Genomic DNA, 23,073 nt, shown 5'->3' on the forward strand with positions numbered 1-23,073 from the left:
GTGTGTCCTTCGAAATGAGCAGTTTTGAAAACATAGCCCGTCCCAAAAAAGTGGCTTCTTGGCACAACTTACTCCGGCTATGGGAGAGGGTTAGTTGAGCCGCCTACAAATTTCTGGACTGAATAAAATATTACCACTACTTTTTTAAATTAGGTCTATCTTTATTTCCCGAACAGAATTCAACGCAATCACTTTTTTGATATATACACTACCGGTCAAAAGTTTCAGAACACCTACTCATTCAAGGGTTTGTCTTTTTTTAAATATATTTTCTACATGGTAGAATCATAGTGAAGACATCAAAACTATGAAATAACACATATGGAATAAGGAAAACAAGTGTTAAACATTTGAGATTCTTCAAATAGCCACCCTTTGCCTTGATGACAGCTTTGCACACTCTTGGCATTCTATCAACCAGCTGCATGAGGTAGTCGCATGGAATGCATTTCAATTAACAGGTGTGCCTTCTTAAAAGTTAATTTGTGGAATGTCTTTCCTTCTTAATGCATTGAGCCAATCAGTCGTGTTGTGAGAAGGTGGGGGTGGGGGGTATACAGAATGTAGCCCTATTTGGTAAAAGACCAAGTCCATAATATGGCAAGAACAGCTCAAATAAGCAAAGAGAAACGACAATCCATCATTACTTTAAGACAAGAACTTTGTGCAGTCAAAAAAATCATCAAGCGCTATGATGAAACTGGTTCTCATGAGGACAGCCATAGGAATGGAAGACCCAGAGTTACCTCTGCTGCAGAGGATAAGTTCATTAGAGTTACCAGCTTCAGAAATTGCAGCCCAAATATATGCTTTACAGAGTTCAAGTAACATACACATCTCAACATCAACTGTTCAGAGGAGACTGCGTGAATCAGGCCTTCATGGTCGAATTGCTGCAAAGAAACGTCTACTAAAGGACACCAATAGGAAAAAGAGACTTGCTTCGACCAATAAAAACAAGCAATGGACATTAGACCGGTGGTAATTTTGTCCTTTGGTCTGGAGTCCAAATTGGAGAATTTTGGTTCCAACAGCCGTATCTTTGTGAGACACGGTGTGGGTGAACGGATGATCTCGGCGTGTGTATTTCCCACCGTAAAGCATGGAAGAGGAGGTGTTAGGGTGTGGGGGTGCTTTGCTGGTGACACCGTCTGTGATTTATTTATAATTCAAGGCACACTTAACCAGAATGGCTACCACAGCAGTCTGCAGCGATACACCATCCCATCTGGTTTGCGCATAGTGGGACTATAATTTGTTTTTCAACAGGACAATGACCCAACACACCTCCAGGCTGTGTAACGGCTATTTTACCAAGAAGGAGAGTGATGGAGTGCTGCATCAGATGACCTGGCCTCCACAATCCCCCGACCTCAGCCTAATTGAGATGGTTTGGGATGAGTCGGACCGCAAAGTGAAGAAAAAGCAGCCAACAAGTGCTCAGCATATGTGGGAACTCTGTTGGTTAGAAGAGAATGCCAAGAGTGTGCAAAGTTTTCATCGAGGCAAAAGATGGCTATTTGAAGAATCTGAAATGTAAAATATATTTTGATTTGTTTAACACTTTTTTGTTTACTACATGATTCCATATACGTTATTTCATAGTTTTGATGTCTTCACTAGTACTCTACAATATATAAAATAGTAAAAATAAATAATAACCCTTGAATGAGAAGGTGTTCTAAAACTTTTGACCCGTTGTGCATATATATATATATATATATATACAGTATATATATAATTTTAAGCATATTTTAACACAAGCTTAACAACTAACAAACACTTTGTACTTTTTTGAAAACATCTTCAACATTGGCCCTGGTGTTCCCTTATATTCCAGCAATAATACCTCATTTTTTATAATCTTGCCATTGGCTCAACTTACCCATAGGCAAACATTTTGACTATATTAGCCCACACAGGTACAAGGATGCACTTTCATGCTAAATTTAAGACCTCATATTGAAGAGTATAGAGACTCCAACTAATGTGTAGAACAATCTTAAAGTGCTCTACTTTGGTTTAGATACAAGCATCATGACTAACACAATACATTGATTTGACTTGGTGAAAACCGATGTTTTGGACCTAACTTGCTTACCACTTCTTCCATGTGGTTTCTTCCTTCATAGACTCCCTAAATATTTGGACAAATGATATATTGTGTGTATGGTTTCCTAGAAACAAGGGGTGACTCAACTTCCCATTACACTCAATTTACTCTTTGATATGATCATATGTTTTATGATCATAAATTAAAATCAGATTTTGTACATTGGACATAATAATATTATAATTGAAATATTTCCAAATACCTTGTTGGTCTTTATCCATATCCTCAGGAAGTACCTCTCCAGCTCTTAGATGGGCCCTAGATCCCACTTTTCTAACCGTCTGTTTTTGGATCCGCACATTTATTTTGGTGGTGTATGTCTTGGCCCCCGCTGAACTGTCCTCATCGTCAATGTCTTCTCCATTTCCAACCTCTTGATCTTTGACATCAAGGTCATCTGTATCATGATTGACCTTATCAGCTTCATATTCTTCTTGATCATCGTCACTAACAACTTGATCTTTAATTTCAAGGTCACTGTGACCATCATTGTTATTCTCATCATCAATGTCTTCCTCTGCCTCCTCCTCTTCCTCCTCCTCTCCATCATCTTCATGATGTTCATCACCAACTTCAATATTGTCCCTAGATCCCACTTTTCTGACCATCTGTTTTTGGATCCGCACATTTCTTTTGGTGGCGTATGTCTTGGTCCCCTCTGAACTGTCCTCATCGTCAATGTCTTCTCCATCTTCAACCTCTTGATCTTTGAATTCAAGGTAATCTGTGTCATGAGTGTCCTCATCAGCTTCATCTTCTTCATGATCATCATCAACAACAACTTGATCATTAGTGTCAATGTCACTGTGATCATCATGTTTATACTCATCATCAATGTCTTCCTCTGCCTCCTCCTCGCCGTCATATTCATGATGTTCATCACCAACTTCAATATTGGCCCTAGATTTCACTTTTCTAAGCATCGTTTTTTGGATATGCACATTTCTTTTGGTGGTGTATGTCATGGCCCCATCTGAACTGTTTTCATTGTTAATGCCTTGTTCATCTTCAACACCTTGATCTTTGACGTCAACCTCATGGGTATCACCCTCCTCCTCCTCATCTAACTCTAAGTGATGATCCTTCTCTTTCACCTCCTCTTCTTTCCCCCCCTCCGTGCTAACATCCATGATTTCTTCATCATCCAATGTTTGTTCATGGTCAAGCTCTTCAACATCACAATCTACATCAGTGATGTAATGGCAACAAATTAACGTATTTTCGCTGTCTTTAATTAACTTTTAATAGCAATTTACTTTGATATGATGACTATCCTATCAGAAATTAAAATCACATTTTGGTCATCGTAGCTAATGATATGAAATGTTTCCAAATACCTTGTTGGTCTTCATCCATATCCTTAGGAAGTGCCTCTCCAGCTCTTAAGTGGGCCTTAGATCCCATGACTCTAAGCATCTGTTTTTGGATCCACACATTTTTAGGGGTGGTGTATTTCTTCACCCCCTCTGAACTGTCATCAGTACTGTCCTTGTCTCCTTGCTCTTCTTCAGCCTCTTTGACATCCTCATCCTTCTCCGCCACAACTGGAGTGGCGCTTATTTCAGGTGCAGGGTCACCGTCCTTTGTAGTGCCCATCAATTCTGCAACTGTGTCACCAAGCCACTTTGTCTTTATTATTGACTTTACCATCTCCACATCTCATTAGCATTCGTCAGAGGTGAGTTGGTGCAGATGCAAACAACGCAAACATTAAGACATTGACAGAGTTATGGGAATGAAATGGCAACACATTCCAACATTCGTCATATTCATACAAGGTACACCACATGCTGCACTCTGATTGGCTGATTTCATGTTTTATCCAGCCGGCAATTATATGCACTTGACACCTTTTTATCTAAAGGGTTGGGTTGACTGTCTATCATTTGTTGCTTAGATGAAAACTGTTCCAGACTTTAAATCTCACCCATTAAATAATCCCTATTGAAATACGATGCCAACCGTTTAACTTTTTCCTTGGTGGAATGTAGACTACATCTATTTACTTTAACCAGTAGTGAACACTTGAATTGCAACATTTAGTCAGTGGTCAGTCAATCAAACAGGTAATGCAGAAACAATGCAAGAGGGGTACAAAACAACATGGAAGAAGAGAATGCATCTCCTAAACCAATAGATTTCCATTTCAGAGACACCTCATGCTTTACAAACTTCAGTATATCCAATAATTGATAGGGGAACAATATGAACACAAAAAAAGGATGAATGAACACATGACAACAGAAACACAAACTGTTACAACCAAGGAAATGTCAGGGTGTGTATTTACAATTAGAATGAGGAAATAAAATGCAGTCAGTCACCAATTCCAAAAACACAAAGACATTTTAGTTCAGACATTTATTGAATTATTACCAAAGGCCTAATATGATGAGCATGAAATATTAACATTTTCCCATTAAACATAATTATTGTCCCATTAGTAGTCTACATACATTAACTTAAAGTATTCATACCTCGTGACTTATTCCCCATTTTGTTGTGTTACAGCCTGAATTCAAAATAAGAATCTCACCCATCTACACACAATACCCCATGACAAATATTTTTAGAAATGTTTAGCACATTTATCGAAAATGAAAAACAGAAATAGCTCATTTACATAAGTATTCACACCCCCGAGTCAATACTTTGCAGAAGCACATTTGGCAGCGATTACCCATCTTGGGTATGTCTGTATCAGCTATACACATCTGGAATTGGGGATTTTCTTAAGCTCTGTTAAGTTAGATGGGGAGTGGCGGTGAACAATATTCTTCAAGTCTTTCCACTGATTTTCAATGGGATTCAAGTCTGGGCTTTGGCTGGGCCACTCAAGAACGTTCACATTCTTGTTCTGAAGCCATTCCAGCATTGCTTTGGCTGTATGCTTGTGGTAATTGTCCTGTTGGAACGTAAATCTTCACCACAGTCTAAGGTTGTTTGCACTCTGATGTAGGTTCTCATCAAGAATTTGCTTGTGCTTGTATTTGGCTCCATTCTTTATGCCCTCTATAATTACCAGTTTCTCAGTCCCGGCTGCTGAAAAGCATCCCCATAGCATGCTGCTGCCATGACTATGCTTCACGGTAGGGATGGTGTTAGACAGGTGATGAGCTGTGCCTGGTTTTCTCAAGACATATCACTTTGCGTTCAAGCCAAGGAGTTAAATTTTTGTCTCAGCAGACCACAGAATCTTTTGCCTTATGCTCTCTCAAGTATATTTTTGCAAACTCCAGCCGTGCTGTCATGTGCCTTTTTCTCAGATGTGGCTTCCGTCTGCCCACTCTCCTATAAAGCTCAGATTGGTGAAGTGCTGTAGAGACCGCTGTCCTTCGGGCAGGTTCTCCCATCTCAGTCTAGGAACTCTCTAGTTCTGTCAGAGTAGTCATTGGGTTCTTGGCCACCTGCCTGAACAAGGTACTTCTTGCCTGGTTTCTCAGTTTGGTCGGATGGCCAGCTCTAGGCAGAGCCTGGGTAGTTCCATATTTTTTCAATTTCCCAATGATGGAGACCACTGTGCCTTTGGAAACGTTCAACACTCTAGAAATGTTTTATACCCTTCCCCAGATATAATTATATCTCAGAGATTATCGGACAGTTCCTTGGGCTTGATGGTATAGTTTATGCTCTGACATGCACTGTCAACTGTGGGAAATTATATACACAGGTGTGTTTCTTTCGAAGGTTGCAAGATCGAATCCCCGAGCTGACAAGGTTAAAATCTGTAGTTCTGCCCCTGAACAAGCCACTGTTCCTAGGCCGTCATTGAAAATAAGAATTTGTTCTTAACTGACTTGCCTACTTAAATAAAGGTTAAAAAAAATAATAATAAAAGTAATGTCCAAACAATTGAATTGTCCACAGGTGGACTCAAATCAAGTTGTAGTGACATCTAAAAAATTATAAAAATAAAATGGATGCACCTCAGCTCAATTTGGAGCAAAGGGGTGTGAATACTAATTTCAATTAGTTATTTGTGTATTTCATTTTCAATACATTTGCTACGAATCGTACTACACCGGCTCTGACACTGGACGGATGTGGCGGGGCTTGCAAACCATTACAGACTACAAATGGAAGCACAGCTGAGAGCTGCCCAGTGACACGAGCCGACCAGACGAGCTAAACTACTTCTATGCTTGCTTCAAGGCAAATAACACTGAAACATGCATGAGAGCACCAGCTGTTCCAGAAGACTGTGTGATCACGCTCTCCGCAGCCGATGTGAGTAAGACCTTTCAACAGCTCACCGGTCACAAGGCTGCAGGGCCAGACAGATTATCAGGACGTGTACTGCGAACATGCGCTGAGCAACTGGCAAGTGTCTTCACTGACATTTACAACCTCTCCCTGTCCGAGTCTGTAATACCAACATGTTTTAAGGAGACCACCATAGTGCCTGTGCCCATGAACACTAAGGTAACCTGCCTAAATGACTACCGACCCGTAGCACTCTAGTGCTTTGAAAGGCTGGTCATGGCTCATATCAATACCATTCTCCCAGAAACCCTAGACCCACTCCAATTTGCATACCGCCCCAACAGATCCCCACATGATTCAATCTCTATTGCACTCCACACTGCCCTTTCCCACCTGGACAAAAGGAACACCTATGTGAGAATGCTATTCATTGCCTACAGCTCAGCGTTCAACACCATAGTGCCCTCAAAGCCCATCAATAAGCTAAGGACCCTGGGACTAAACCCCTCCCTCTGCAACTGGATCCTGGACTTCCTGGTGGGCCGCCACCAGGTGGTAAGGGTAAGTAACAACACATCCGCTACACTGATCCTCAACACAGGGGCCCCTCAGTGGTGCGTGCTCAGTCCCCTCTACTCCCTGTTCACTCATGACTGCACGGCCAGGCACGACTCCAACACCTTAATTAAGTTTGCCGATGACACAAGTTTGCCTGATCACTGACAATGATGAGCCTACAGCCTATAGGGAGGAGGTCAGAGACCTGGCCGTGTGGTGCCAGGACAACAACCTCTCCCTCAACGTGATCAAGACAAAGGAGATGATTGTGGACTACAGGAAAAAGAGGACTGAGCACGCCCCCATTCTCATCGACTGTGCTGCAGTGGAGCAGGTTGAGAGCTTCAAGTTCCTTGGTGTCCACATCACCAACAAACTAACATGGTCCAAGCACACCAAGACAGTCGTGAATTGGGCACGACAAAACCTATTCCCCCTCAGGAGACTGAAAAGATTTGGCATGAGTCCGCAGATCCTCAAAAGGTTCTACAGCTGCACCATCGAGAGCATCCTGACTGGTTTCATCACTGCCTGGTATGGCAACTGCTCAGCCTCCGACCACAAGGCACTACAGATGGTAGTGCGAATGGGCCAGTACATCAATGGGGCCAAGCTTCCTGCCATCCAGGACCTGTATATCAGGTGTCAGAGGAAGGCCCTAGAAATTGTCAAATCCATCTAGGAAGGCCCTAGAAATTGTCATTGACATCCAGCCACGCTAGTCATAGGCTACTCTCTCTGCTACCGCACGACAAGCAGTACTGGAGTGCCAAGTCTAGGTCCAAGAGGCTTCTAAACAGCTTCTACCCCCAAGCCATAATGCTCCTGAACTTCTAATCAAATGGCTACCCAGACTATTTGCATTGCCGCCCCCCACCCCTCTTTTACACTGCATTGACTCTGTACCGGTAACCCCCTGTATATAGTCTTGCTATTGTTATTTTACTGCTGCTCTTTATTACTTGTTACTTTTATTTCTTATTCTTATCCGTATTTCTCTCAAACTGTATTGTTGGTTAGGGGCCCGTAAGTGAGCATTTCACTGTAAGGTCTACACATATTGTATTCGGTGCATGTGATTAATACAATTTGATTTTATATGTATTTTTTTAAATGACTAAAAACATGTTTTCACTTTGTCATTATGGGGTATTGTGTGTAGATGCAACTGTTCGGGATCTGACCGTAAGGCGCTACAGAGGGTAGTGCGTATGAACCAGTAGATCACCAAGATTCCTGCCATCCAGGACCTATTAACTAGGTTGTGTCAGAGGCACAAAAAACTGTCAAAGACTCCAGTCACCCAAGTCAAAGACTGTTCTCTCTGCTACCGCACGGCAAGCAGTTCACGCCGCAACCTACTTCCCTTAAATAATAGTTAACGCCGAAGTGTTTCACAGCAAGCTCCATTGTCAGAGCATTATTACAACTCAGTAACCACATTTCCATCCAAGTCATACTGACAAAAAAATTATCATCACGACAACTATGATGGAAACAGGACAATTTTAGGTGTCTATAAAATTTATTATGCGAGAAATGACGAAGGAAACTATGGTGGCAAAATTGCAAATGATGTTATAATACTTTTATTTCATCAAATGGTTGTTTTATTCGACATAATAGAGTATTCTTATAGCTATTGTGTGGATGGGCCTCTGGGAGATAACGCTGACAGAGGAGATTTACGATGTCTTTGGGTGATAAAAACTAAAGAGCATACCAGAGCATGAGCTAATGTTTCTGTTCTGTATGGTACCAGAGAGAGACGGTTCCAGTTTGGAGTCGGAGGGCCAGACACTGGTCTATACAATGAAAACTTTCATACAAATATTAACCCCGTGACCCATTCTATACATCTGTTGTTCGTCATGTAGGTTGAAAGGGGTGTATCTTGGCTAAAAAAGATCTCGGTAGCCTTTTGTGTCGCCGCTCGCAACGGATCATCAGAGACGGTGGCGATTCGTCGACAAGCCATCGCTATTGCAAAGCTCTCACCATTAAAGATTTAGTTTAAGTATAACTCTGACTTGTGTGATAACTTCGTCTCTCCTCTTTTGATAGTAAAGAAATGAACCACCACAAAATGCCTTTATGCGCAAATATTGATATGATAACCATCGTATTAGAGTAACGTTGGAGTAACGCGATGATATGGTGTGTGGTCCGACTCCCATTACGAATCGGGAAAGCATACAGTTTATTAGGCTACAGATGAAACTAGTTATGATGAACTTCACAGGGTGGTGAATGTGCACTGTGATGTTGATGCGACTTCCAATAAATATCCAGGGTCTTATTCTGGTGACATGATGATCGATGCTTGACTGCTGTTTGACAAATACTAATATTCTCGCTCTTATCCATAGTAATCTCATCATGCAGACTATACCTGCACAGCCTACTGTTGGCTAGAGTGCATGTGCCAAGACAAGAGTAGGAACATTTGCTATTCAACGCAAACATTTTTGTGAAGAAACCATCGTTGTAGTTGAAAATGCAATGGAAACATGTTGAACTTTAGATTTTTAATTTTGTGTGCAATACATCACTCACTGATTTTTTTTTTCCTATGCGGATTCTCGTGTATTGTCATGAAAATCTGTCGCCAATTGGGTGGAAACCAAGCTAGTGTCAGAATGTTACAAATACACATCCATTTTGCAAGGCAACAATGATTAGTACAGGCAGCCACACCTTTGCACACTGAATGAGATTGGATGATTTTTAACACGGGAGACCGAGATTTTCAAATTGTCTCAACTATTGGCATGGATGAAACAAACCAAAAATATTCTGTAGATCATTTTGTAATGAGGAAAATCTTGTAACTGATCACATTCAAAAATATTATGTGATAACCTCAGTCGCCCCTTATAACATATAATAAAACTAGATTTACACAACCCAACAAACGAAACAAAAACATTTCAAGTCATCAAACAACATCACACCACATGAAAGCAAAATTCCACAGCCGGATCAAATTAGTTGACAATTGATGACACTCTACATTTGTTACTGTATTAACATCATCCTTTGGTAGTGGTGACAATTGGTGTACGAACGATTGTTACGTACCTTTTTCCAGGGGTGGCAAAAACTCTCCTAGGATTGGAAGAAGGAAAACATTGATTTGATTGAAAATCTATTGATGAAATGAAAGGGAAGGGATTTCATCAAACAACCTAATAGTAAATCGACAGTATCGTGAGCGTTTGCTTAAAAATCAACCTCAACGAATTCTGAGAGAGTTTGGTAATTATTAACGAACTGAGAAATGAACAAAAACCTACCTTTCTTCCTTATCACATGCATCACAGATGCTGGTATAGTACTAGGTTCATCTACACCCAAAAGAAAACAGACATGTGGGAGTCAATATCTTGAAACATACTGTACATGTACATGTTATTCCTAATTTCATATGTGAAAATCATGTGCTTATGTCAAGAGATTTGCATACATTTGAGTTACTTGAGCAGATAACAAGTAAAGGCCCAGTGTACAAAACATTAGGAACACCTTTTGCCATCAGAACAGCCTAAATTCGCCAGTGCATGGACTCTACAAGGTGTCGAAAGATTTCCACAGGGATGCTGGCCCATGTTGACTCCAATGCTTCCCACAGTTGTGCCAAGTTGGCCGGATGTCCTTTGGGTGGTGGACCATTCTTGACACACACGGGGAACTGTTGAGTGTGAAAACCCAGCAGCGTTGCAGTTCTTGACACACTCAAACCAGTGCGCATGGCACATACTACCATATCCTGTTCAAAGGCACTTCAATCTTTTGTCTTGCCCATTCACCCTCTGAATGGCACACATACACAATCCATGTCTCAATTGTCTCAAGGATTAAAAATCCTTCTTTAAATTGTCTCCTCCCCTTCATCAACACTGATTGAAGTGGATTTAACAGGTGACATCAGTAAAGGATCATAGCTTCATCTGAATTCACCTGATCAGTCTACGTAATGGAAAGGGTTCCTAATTTTTCGTACACTCAGTGTATAGCCAGAACAGTATCATGAATGAGATTGTACGTTATTGATGTCAGGTCCAAAATGATTGGCACCCTTGATAAATAATACAAATACTGAGCAATCTTTATCAATGGTGCCAATAATGTTGGACCTGACTGTATGTCATATGTCACATTATCTATGTCCTATTACTGTTCTTATGTCATAGAATGCATATGATGGTCACACATAACCAGGTATACCTTTGTCATCCATAAACATGTTGGACAGATAATCCATGAACATGTTTTTCCCATCTGCAATCTCAAGCACTGCATCTGAGACCACTTTCATAGGGTCAAAGTTCATCTCAGGAATGACCCCTAAAGATACAAAAAGACCATTAGCTGGTGCTGCTCCATTAGGATATGAAAATAAGAATTGGAATGAAAGAACTGGATTTTTGAAAGATAGATTTTTTTTTTCTTCGTCCTAATATTAAGTTCAGTGGTGGTCTTGTGTTCCCAGACACACCATGAACCTAGAATGGCTTGACATACAGTAACACAGCCTCATAGCAATTGAATAAGCGAATTCATACATTATTATTACTGTTCCCTGAAAATACCCACTAATACAGGGGTGTCAAACTCATTCCACGGAGAGCCGAGTGTCTGCAGGGTTTTGGTTTTTCCTTTCAATTAAGACCTAGACAACCAGGTGAGGGGAGTTCCTTACTAATGAGTGACCTTAATTCATCAATGAAGTACAAGGGTGGAGTGAAAACCTGCAGACATTTCCCTGGAATGTGTTTGAGATGTGCTCTAATACAAGCTACTTGCTAAGCTTGTTGCTATTTATAAGTACCTTGATCGCCTATTAGCAAGTTGGAGACATAGTCCACAAGCATGTTCTTCTGCTCAATGACAATCCCAAACATTCTTCTGAGAACCAGCATGGGATCGACGTTCACTTCTTGAGGGATACCTGTTCATAGGAGAGGTGAGGTGAAAATTCTGAAAATCCATGCTTTGATTTGAACTATTTTGCAGTAAATTGCTCTACAGAAGTGTATACCTGGCAGCAGGTCCCTTATGTAGGTTCCAGTAGAACTTGTACAGTCAGTGATAACATGCACTACGTCTACTGCATTGATGCTCACTGCATGGAGAACGGCTGAGCATAGAAGAAAATATGGAGAGGTCATCACATGTATTAAGAACATTTACTTTTTATCCATACCAACAAAGAAATAACAGAATATTTATAGAAAATAATGGTGTGTAATAAAAGTGTGGACATACCCTGCAGGATATCCAATATGGCATCCAATAGAACACAGAGTGTGCCTTGTATGTAACCCATGACTTCACATATAGAGTTATTGGTGACATTGAACACACGTCTGCCAATAATCACCGGGTCAACGTAGCTCAGGTAAAAGTTTCCTGAGAAAATAAACATTTTCAAACATGTCATATTCATTTACTAGTCCAATGTAGTAACATCTAAATAGTTGCAGAAGTTAGGTGTATTTTGGTGTTTTAAATTAATACAGCGGGGGGTCACAGATTACTAATATTGCACAGCACTTGACATAGACGTAGAATGTGTAGATTATGTGTCGTAGGTGGATCTACGGAAAAATCACAAAGCCTATAAAAAATAAATTCTACCATTTTTATTCTATTTATGATCAGGTTGTGCAACTTTTCTATTAGCATTTTGAATGATTGAACATAGCATATAATGTTGGAATCAAATACAGCTTTTCAGAAGAGTTGTGTTTTTGTGATGTATTTCCGTGATAGGAAGTTACAACTACTAATCAAGATTGCAGTGCAAAGTCAAGTACAGTGCAATATCATTAATCTGTGTTGCTTTGAATCCCGGCCTAACATTCATTAACATAAGGAAACAATTTTTTTTTTTAACTCCCCGCCCCCAAATATTCCAAAAACATAAGACCACTTTAACACCATTGGGCATCCTTATACCGTCATCATCAGAGAGGAAGTCCACAAATAAATCTTTTACATCTTTGACAGCATTCATGGGGTCCAGACTCAAATGAGGAGCAAATGCACATTCTGAGGACACAGTAAGAAAATATATATTGCTTTACACAGTTTTTAAATTGAACAGGATTCTGCGTAACAATATTACAAGATATACATAGCTACCTTGAGCCTCATAGAACATGTTGGACATTCCCTCTACAGCATCATTAACAGCTTTCATGGGATCCAAAACTACATCTTGAATGTCTGCAAATAAGCATTGTGACAAACATTGGGAACTAGGGTTAGGGTAAAAAACTTAAATACAGTAATACTGTTTAACATGAAATACGTTCAAATATGATCAAACGAATGGTCTCCATAAGACTTAACAAATGTCAAAGAAAGATTGACTTACCAGTGACCCCTTTATATTCTACAACGTCAAACATCATGAAGCCTGCAGTAATCCAGGAGAGAAGGAGGCCGATAGTCACCACTAACTCTACAGAAAAGGTTAGTTTCTTGTATATTCCAAACCCTTGGGCCTTAGGAGGGGATGTTGGGGGCACCACGTTCCCATTCAGCCCATCGGCTACAGCAGCTGAGATGGACTCCACCGCTGCACCTGGAAGCATGAATAAGCTTTAAATTGCTGCCAGTAATGCATGATAGTCATACTTACTCTATACTAGTGATTCATCTTAGGCTGAGTGAGGAGTAGCAATTCAACAAATCAGGTAGCTATTCTGTCAGTGATATTTCCTATTATAGTAGTGATATCTTTAAATATGCCACAGAGCTTGGAATATGTACACGTCCTGTTAAGTGCATGACCGTATAATTGTTTTCAATACCCAATTAACACAAATAAATACAACACAAATAGTTTGACATTCAATAGGTTATTTACTGGCCTCTAGACAGATAAATCCTCAGGAATTTTTGGTACCCTTATTATACACTCTAAAAAAAAATGCTACTAGTATTATCCCTCAGCTGTCATAAGACAGCTTTAGCCACGTGTTTGTTGTGGTTAATAAGTCTAAGGCCCCATCCAGACAGGGACGGACCTCACTTTGTTATAGTGATGCCAGTGACTCGGATGTGCAAAGTTGACTCAGTCAACTTCTGGGGTTGCTGCAGAGGAAGTCAAAGGGAGGTGGATGTAGTTGATGGTTTTTAGCGTTACCTATTCTGGGGCGGTGCCAGAACCAGTTGGACGGGCATTTGATTTCCATATGATATGAGGGCATGTTTTCTTCATGGGTGGTCCCGTGATAAAAAAAAGGGTTTTATCGTAAAACCATAATTTAACTGTAAAAATGTATTACCAACTCGGATGGAAAATTACTGAAGATAATAGCGGATGATATTGCCACTCCTATTTGCCATATCGTTAATTTAAGCCGACTAGAAAGTGTCTGGAGGGAAGGAAAAGTTATTCCCTTACCTAAGGACACGTAAGCCCCCTTTACTGGCTCAAATAGCACACCAATCAGCCTGCTACCAACCCTTTGGAAAAGATTGTGTTTGACCAGATACAATGCTATTTTACAGTAAACAAATAGACAACAGACTTTCAGCATGCTTAAAGGGAAGGACATACAACAAGCACAGCACTTACACAAATGACTGATGATTGGCTGAGAGAAATTGATGATAAAAAGATTGTGGGGGCTGTTTGTTAGACTACAGTGCAGCTTTTGACATTATTGATCATAGTCTGCTGCTGGAAAAACATATGTGTTATGGCTTTACACCCCCTGCTATAATGTGGATAAAGAGTTACCTGTCTAACAGAACACAGAGGGTGTTCTTTAATGGAAGAATCTCTAACAAAATCCAGGTAGAATCAGGAATTCCCTATGGCAGCTGTCTAGGCCCCTTACTTTTTTCAATCTTTACTAACGACATGCCACCGGCTTTGAGTAAAGCCAGTGTGTCTATGTATGCGGATGACTCAACACTATACACGTCAGCTACTACAGTCACAGAAGTTGACTGCAACACTTAACAAAGAGCTGCAGTTAGTTTCAGAATGGGTGGAAAGGAGATACGTTAGTCCTAAATATTTCTAAAACTAAAAGCATTGTATTTGGGAAAAATCATTCATTAAACCCTAAACCTCAACTAAATCTTGTAATGAACAATGTGGTAATTGAACAAGTTGAACTGTCATGGTCAAAATATATTGATACAACAGTAGCTAGGATGGGGAGAAGTCTGTCCATAATAAAGAGCTGCTCTGCATTCTTAACAACACTATCAACAAGGCAGGTCCTACAGGCCCTAGTTTTGTCGCACCTGTTCAGTTGTGTGGTCAGGTGCCACAAAGAGGGACTTAGGAAAATGGCAATTGGCTCAGAACAGGGCAGCACGGCTGGCCCTTCGATGTACACAGAGAGGTAACATTAATAATATGCATGACAATCTCTCCTGACTCAAAGTGAAGGAGAGATTGGCTTCATCACTACTTGTATTTGTGAGAAGTATTAACATGTTGTCTGTTTGAACTAATGGCACACAGCTCGGACACCCATGCATACCCCACAAGACATGCCACCAGAGGTCTCTTCACAGTCCCCAAGTCCAGAACAGACTATGGGAGGTGCACAGTACTACATAGAGCCATGACTACATGGAACTCTATTCCACATCAAGTAACTGATGGAAGCAGTAAAGTTTGTTTAAAAAGCAGATACAAATACACATTATGGAACAGCGGGGACTGTGAAGCAACACACAAACATAGGCACAGACACATGCATACAAACACACGATAACATAAGCACTATACCCACACGTACACATGGATATTGTGTTGTAGATATGTGGTAGTAGAGTAGGGGCCTGAGGGCACAGGAAGAGTAGCTGCTGTCTTGGCAGCAGCTAATGGTAATCCAAAATAAATACAAATTCTGTTTGGCCAAAAAGAGTATGTTTTTGGCCAGACAACATCAGATACGTGGGCTAGAGAGGGCGCTGTTTCGCTCGCTCTGATGCTTTACGTGAGATTGGTGAGTCTTTCTGTCCATGCTTATCTCGGTCAAAATAAAGTATCAATATTTAAATATTTTACTTATTTATATGGCACGCCCATAATCCGTCCATTTCTTCCTTACCCTGGATGTTAACCCGGAACCCTTTGCACAATACTACAACATAATCCAAAGAAGCACTGTTCATACAACTGACCCAGAAGAGTCAAGGCATTTTTGGGTGCGGAACTACATGACTAAATGACTCAAATGTAATGTCAAAAATGTTGCCCTCTGATAGACGTGGTGAACATTTTGCCATATTGCTTAGCTTATACCTATCCAATCCTTTCAGAATGACACAATTGCCTAGGGGTTATTTCTGGATGGGGCCTTAGACTTATTATCCACAAACATGTTGCTAAAGCTCTCTTATGACAGCTGATTAATATTACAGCTGGAGCCCAGGGATCTGAGTATGACAGAGCACATCATATGACTTCAAACCATAGGCGAAATTCCCACAAGACAGGTCGATTCGCCCTCAACAATCATTTATTTCAACTCAATTTAATTTATTTTGGGTTGGGGGTCTCTTGGAGGTCAGGGTTCCCCCAGATAGCATATGAACACGTCATAAACAATAGCAAAATGTGTAGAATTGCAGGAAATTATTATTTTATCTCATCCTCATGGCAAAATTTAAAGAATAGCATGAGATGAGCTATAAAACAGCAACGTTGTCTTTCAGCCACATGACAAAATGTGTAGAATAAGACTGCACATTTTTCTCTATGCCCCATCGTAAAATGTGTTGAAATGCATGAAGTTAGCTGTTTTCCTAAATAAATCTGTTTAACCCCCCCCAAAAAATATATATTTTAGGCGAGTTGGGGGGCTCTCTTGAGGTAGGTGCCCCAGGGCCCCAAATTAGTTAATCCGACTCTGTTCGGACGCACTGGGTCTCCTCTGCTCAGCCGCTCAGATTGTTCATTCATTTTTATTTTTTTTTCATTTGGTTGAAATACATTTTTTTGGCTGCTTCATCGAGTTTAACGAGATAAAAACGCCGCTGGCACTGACCCGGCACCCCTGGTAGGCTAAAACGAACACATCAAAATAGTACCACATCTTCAACTTTGTTTCTGTCATTTAAAGAAAACCTTCCAGAATAACGAGTGGATGCTGACAGAATACGGTCAGGGGAGACTCGGGAGTCGGGATCAACATTCAATGGTATGTTCACACTCTATTATTACACACTGCAAAAGTATGTGGACACCTGCTCGTCGATCATCTCATTCCAATATCATGGGCATTAATATGAAGCTGGTCCCGCCTTGGCTGCCATAACAGCTTCCACTCTTCTGGGAAGGCTTTTAACTAGATGTTGTCACATCTGCTCCCACTACGCCATCTGGTGTTCATCCGGTGTCGTCCTAACCTACAGTTCTCTCTCTCTCTCTCTCTCTCTCTCTCTCTCTCTCTCTCGCTCATATCTCTGCTCAGTCGGTTGTTATCCTAGCCTTTTGTTAGTTCTCAAGATCCTACTGCTCTGCTGTGCTTGTTTCCCTGCCTTACACCGTTTTGTCCTCTCGTTGAAGTTACCGCTCTGTCTCTGGCTCCTGTACCACATCTCACCACCCAACCACCTTGCTCTGGACTTCACTCACCACCACTGCCTTGGATTCCCCTCAGGACCTGTTTACCCTGTTCAACTCAGTCAACTCCAACCTGCGGGGACTTGCTTCCATTCAGCCACAAGAGCATTAGTGAGGCCGGGCACTGATGTTGGGTTTTAAGCCTGGCTCGCAGTCGGCGTTCCAATTCATCCCAAAGGTGTTCGATGGGGTTGAGGTCAGGGCTCTGTGCAGGCAAATCAAGTTCTTCCACACCGATCTTGACAAACCATTTCTGTATGGACCTCGCTTTGTGCACAGGGGAATTGTCATGCTGAAACAGGAAAGGGCCTTCTCCAAACTATTGCCACAAGTTGGAAGCACAGAATCATCTAGAATGTCATTGTATATTGTAGAGTTAAGATGTCCCTTCACTCTAACTAAGGGACCTAGCCTGAACCATGATAAACAGCCCCAGACCATTATTCATCCTCCACCAAACTTTACAGTTGGCACTATGCATTCAGGCAGGTAGTGGTCTCCTGGCTTCCTCCAAACCCAGATTTGTCTGTTGGACTACCAGATGGTGAAGCGTGATTCATCACTCCAGAGAACGCGTTTCCACTGGCGGGTGGAAGCCAGCAGTCCAATGGCGGCGAGCTTTACACCACTCCAACCAACGCTTGGCATTGCGCATGGTGATCTTAGGCATGTGTGCGGCTGCTCAGCCATGGAAACCCATTTCATGAAGCTCCCAGCGAACAGTTCTTGTGCTGACGTTGCTTCCAGAGGTTTGGAACTCGGTAGTGAGTGTTGCAACCGAGGACAGACGATCGCTGCACGCTTCAGCACTCTGCAGTCCCGTTCTGTGAGCTTGTGCGGCCTACCACTTCGCGGCTGAGCCGTTGTTGCTCCTAGTTGTTTCAACTTCACAATAACAGCATTTAAAGTTGACCAGGGCAGCTCTAGCAGCACAGAAATGTTACGAACTGACTTGTTCGAAAGGTGTCAACCTATGACGGTGCCACGTTGAAAGTCACGGAGCTCTTCAGTAAGGCCATTCTACTGTCAGCAACGGGTTTGGCTGAAATTGCCAAAATTTACTGTTCAGTTAGAATAGTAGAATACACGTGTAACTTCGAAATTTGTTGTGCATCATCAGTTTTTCTCCTGTTATGTCAGTCACTGACAGTCACTTAATGTCAGCTAACAATTGGTAAGTTAGTCTAGCCAGCTATCTAAACTTGTAGTAATAATGGCCTAATACCAACCGAGCACGCATGGCATGTGCCCAGGGGCCCTGACCTCCAGGGTGCCCCCATTGATTTTGTTAGTCACTCTCACTCATATCATTAACATGGCACAAGTCTTGGCAAAATGTGTAGAATTGCAGGAAATTAGCTGTAAAACAAACAAAAAAAATGATCTCTGCCCTATGGCAAAATGAGTGGAATTGTATCAAATGTGTTAGAAAATGTCTAAGCCTCTCTCCTCCCCTTGGCAAAACGTGTAAAGCTGCAGAAAGCTTTCTTTAAAACTGCAACATCTTCTCTACTCCCCATGGAAAATATGTGAAGAACTGCAGGATGTGTGTGTGTGTGACAAGCTTTCCACCCTATGCCCTAACAGGATCTCTGGACCCCCCCCCCCCCTCTTAAACTGTTCATCCCCTCCAATATCTAAAACATAATTTTGCCCTTGTGTGTACAGTTTTATAAGAGTGAAGATGTCATCTTCACTAGAACACTATTTCCCCCTTTAAATGTGTTATGTGAAATGTATTTGTGTACTGGATCCAGATTTACCATTCTATCATAATCTATAATCACATCTCCTTCAATTTGTTCATCAGTTTGGTTCATTAGCTGTGTTTGAATACCCATACTAACATACTGTATACTACATACATTATGAGTATATACTACATACTACATACTATTAGATCATTTAAGTATACTGTAAACAAACGGTATCCTTTCAGTTGAGCATACAAGAGCTTTGCCTGTCTACCAGAAGATGATGCTGTTGCTAGCTTGTTAGCAAAACAAATGACTAGCTAAACATTTTACGGTTTTTGGTGTGTTTGTAAATTCAATCTGGAGCCAGAGTCCGCTCTGGGCGTTTGTAAACCCAGAGCGTTGTCAGTTCGTAATTTCAGTTTGCACACTGGACGCTCTGGCCGAGGAGTAGGGTTGATCCGAGCGTTCAACGATAGTCAAGCACCCAAGCTAAGTGGTTAACGTTGGCTAGCTACTCCCAAACACAAATGAGAGAACACCTCACTCTGACCATTTACTCGCCCTAGCAGAGCTTGTTAAGCTGTTTTCATATTAGTAAACATTGGCAAAAAACAGCATCATTAAATTGTTGCCAGCAGCACAGTTACAGTCACCAGCACTCTGGATAATATGAACACAGCCTAACCAGCTCTGCTAGGGTGAGTAAAATGGTCAGAGTGAGGTGTTCTTTAATTTGTGTCTGGAAGTAGCTAGCCAACGTTAGCTAGTTAGCGTGGGTGCTTGACTGCTGTTGTGAGGTCAAAACACTCGGATCAACTCTATTCCTCAGCCAGAGCGACGCTCCAAGAGCTCTGAATTTACAAACAGACAATCTGACAACGCTCTGTCTGTAAAATGTCTAGCTAGTCATTTGATCTGCTAACAAGCTAGCAAGAGGTTGCATAGCAACAGCATCAACTTCCGGTAGACAGGTGAAGCGCTAGCACGCTCAACTGAAAGGATACTGTTCGTTACAGTATACTAAAATGAACTAATTTTATGTAGTATATACTCATTAAGTATGTAGTATACAGCATGTTAGTAAGGGTATTCGAACACAGCTCATGTATTGCATGATTCACTTCCTCCAATAAAAAATAAATGAAGCATGGTGAATGGATAACTACACACCACACACTCAACTGAGCAATACAGACCTTTTAAATATTCACAGTTGGTGACACTTGATACAATGCTAGGTGTCACTGACAAATACTGCGTCATACATTATATCCAAACACTAAGTCCTGGAGACTGTATTTAGCACCCAGAGTTAAATATGAACCTTTTTGCTGTGTTACATAAGGTGGAGAAAGACGTTAAATACTATCATAAGATGATTTATAGCCTTGAAATAGCGGGCACTTCAGCTGTCATGTTACAGGGGCAAAAGTGCTAATACTATATGCAGTATTTTTAGCAATCAACTTTCAACACATTTCGTCATCATGAGACGCCAGAGAAACAAAAGTAATCCAAATAGTACATTGCTTTAATGACGCAAACTATGTTTTAGCAAACAATTCTTCTCCATACAAAGTGAACATGCAGAATGTTTTGAAAGACGTACCTTCAGGGGCTGCTTCAGGCATGTTGATATGAAAGCTTTTATTCAAGAGGTTAGCAATGTCTTTCAAATCGAATTGGAATCCACTGATTAAGGAAATTGTGACCGTATCAATGAAGGTATTGCCCCTTACTTGTACCAATATAATCCACAGGTTGAATATATCGAGAAAAAAAAATGGGGAAAAAAGTTTAAAAATGAAAAGGTGATTGGAATTTCAAAGCTGCCTGTTTTGAAGCATTGCAGAAAATGTAGACGTATGATGGTGAAGGAGAGCAAAATAGGAGTGGGGAAAGCCAAGAATAGGGCAGGGGAGAGACTGCAGATCCCTGCTGAAATGCCCACCCAGTATTATTGGTGCCTCACATGGGTATAGGTCAGAACAGCACAAGGGGGCTTCTCGGTAACCTTATCCCACCACAGCCTAGTTTATTCTTAGTCAGGGCTCAATGCAACAGTTGCTCTCTCAGGCCTTTTTTGGCTGTTGGGGGTTGTGCTCAGTGGTCTGACGGGGGAGAACTCAACTGGTAGGGGTTTCACACGTCTGGTAGATGGACTCAGATGGACTCAACGTCAGAGGTTGAGTGACAGCTACTAAGGAAAGGAAATGACAACACTGCACATAAATAGAAGGGAAATCGAAATGTGATGCCTTCCCAATCATCACTCTTTAATTAAATCTGTGAATATGTAATACAATGATTGTTGGTTTCATATGACAGCTTCAAAATAAACATGCATTTGGCAGCTATTCAATCCTTACTTACCACTGAGTCTGCAGAGAGAATTTTCCACTGTCTGTAAAGATTATGGTAAGGCATGTTCACTTAAATACAGCCATCTTGTGTTCACATTAGGGCCCTACAGCAGAGCCACTGTTATATGCAACCATTTGGTGTTTACAGTACAGTATTGGTACCCTCCCCCGCCTCCTTTTGAATATGGGTGTTGATAGTACACATACAAGTCTACACACGGAGTTTAATGAGATTTGCACACAGTTAAGCAGGGTAGGGGTCAATTCGAATTGAAGTCAGTCAATTCAGGAAGTAAACTGAAATTCCAATTCAATAATTGAAAAAATGACATCTTGGCCATGTTCTGTTATAATCTCCACCCGGCACAGCCAGAAGAGGACTGGCCACCCCTCATAGCCTGGTTCCTCTCTAGGTTTCTTCCTAGGTTTTGGCCTTTTCTAGGAAGTTTTTCCTAGCCACCGTGCTTCTACACCTGCATTGCTTGCTGTTTAGGGTTTTAGGCTGGGTTTCTGTACAGCACTTTGAGATATCAGCTGATATAAGAAGGGCTATATAAATACATTTGATTTGATTTGATCTATTTTCAATGATTTCTTAATAAACTTAAATGTAAAAGCTATTTATTTCAAATGTTTTTCCCTTTTTGAAGTTTAAATTCAAATCACTTCCTGAATTAATTGCCTTCAATTCGAATTGGGCCCAACGCTGCAGTGAAGGCCACATCTGCACTGCATAACAAAGCTGACTATGACTATAGAGGCATCATTTTTTGAATAGTTGGCCAAATCCAAGCCTGAAACTTCATGACTGCTTTGAAATTGCTTTTCAGTGAGTGTGAATGACATGGTATGCCACATACATCGTAGACCTAGATAATACACTATTGTGGCAGTGACTTATAGCACAACAAAATTGTGATGTTGTGAAAGTGGTTAAAGCTGGAATCCTTAGTTGCTACATCCATTTTAGAAGTGCAATCGGAAAGTATTCAGTCCCATTCACTTTTTATACATTTTGTTACAGCCTTATTCTAAAATTGATAAAATATTTGATTCTCCTCATCAATCTACGCACAATAACCAATAATGACAAAGCGAAAACAGGTAATGTATTACAAATAAAAACAGAAATACATTATTTACATAAGTATTCAGACCCTTTGCTATGAGACTCGAAAATGAGAAGGGCCCTGGTCAGGGAGGTGACCAAGAACCCGATGGTCATTCTGACAAAGTTACAGAGTTCCTCTTTAGAGATGGGAGAACCTTCCATAAGGACCATCATCTCTGCAGCACTCCACCAATCAGGCCTTTATGGTAGAGAGGCCAGATGGAAGAAACTCCTCAGTAAAAGGCACACGAAAGCCAGCTTGGAGTTTTCCAAAAGCCACCAAAAAAAAAGATTCTCAGGTCTGATGAAACCAAGTTTGAACTCTTTGGCCTGAATGCCAAGTGTCACATATGGAGGAAACAAGGCACTGCTCATCACCTGGCCAATACCATTCCTACGGTGAAGCATGGTGGTGGCAGCAT

The 23,073-nt window shown here is 41.1% G+C and overlaps 1 protein-coding gene across 3 annotated transcripts in view; it reads right to left on the reverse strand.

The window, feature by feature from the left end:
* Positions 1-21,162, reverse strand: part of LOC139562777 (axoneme-associated protein mst101(2)) — a 124,702-nt gene extending 103,540 nt beyond the window's left edge. For 2 of the 3 annotated variants that reach the window (XM_071380803.1, XM_071380802.1), the window contains exons 1-10: positions 20,787-21,162; positions 13,257-13,466; positions 13,022-13,105; positions 12,836-12,928; positions 12,143-12,286; positions 11,916-12,014; positions 11,706-11,825; positions 11,102-11,221; positions 10,171-10,221; positions 9,956-9,982 (exon numbers count right to left, since the gene is read on the reverse strand). In XM_071380803.1, coding sequence (XP_071236904.1) covers positions 9,956-9,982; positions 10,171-10,221; positions 11,102-11,221; positions 11,706-11,825; positions 11,916-12,014; positions 12,143-12,286; positions 12,836-12,928; positions 13,022-13,105; positions 13,257-13,466; positions 20,787-20,808 — 970 coding nt within the window. In that variant the 5' untranslated portion in view covers positions 20,809-21,162. Of the gene's footprint in view, positions 1-9,955; positions 9,983-10,170; positions 10,222-11,101; positions 11,222-11,705; positions 11,826-11,915; positions 12,015-12,142; positions 12,287-12,817; positions 12,929-13,021; positions 13,106-13,256; positions 13,467-20,786 lie in introns of all 3 variants that reach the window. The other variant, XM_071380801.1, reaches the window with a different exon arrangement.
* Positions 21,163-23,073: the final 1,911 nt, after the last annotated feature.

This window comes from Salvelinus alpinus, chromosome 33 (genome assembly GCF_045679555.1).
Source record: "Salvelinus alpinus chromosome 33, SLU_Salpinus.1, whole genome shotgun sequence".
Classification (NCBI taxonomy): domain Eukaryota; kingdom Metazoa; phylum Chordata; class Actinopteri; order Salmoniformes; family Salmonidae; genus Salvelinus; species Salvelinus alpinus.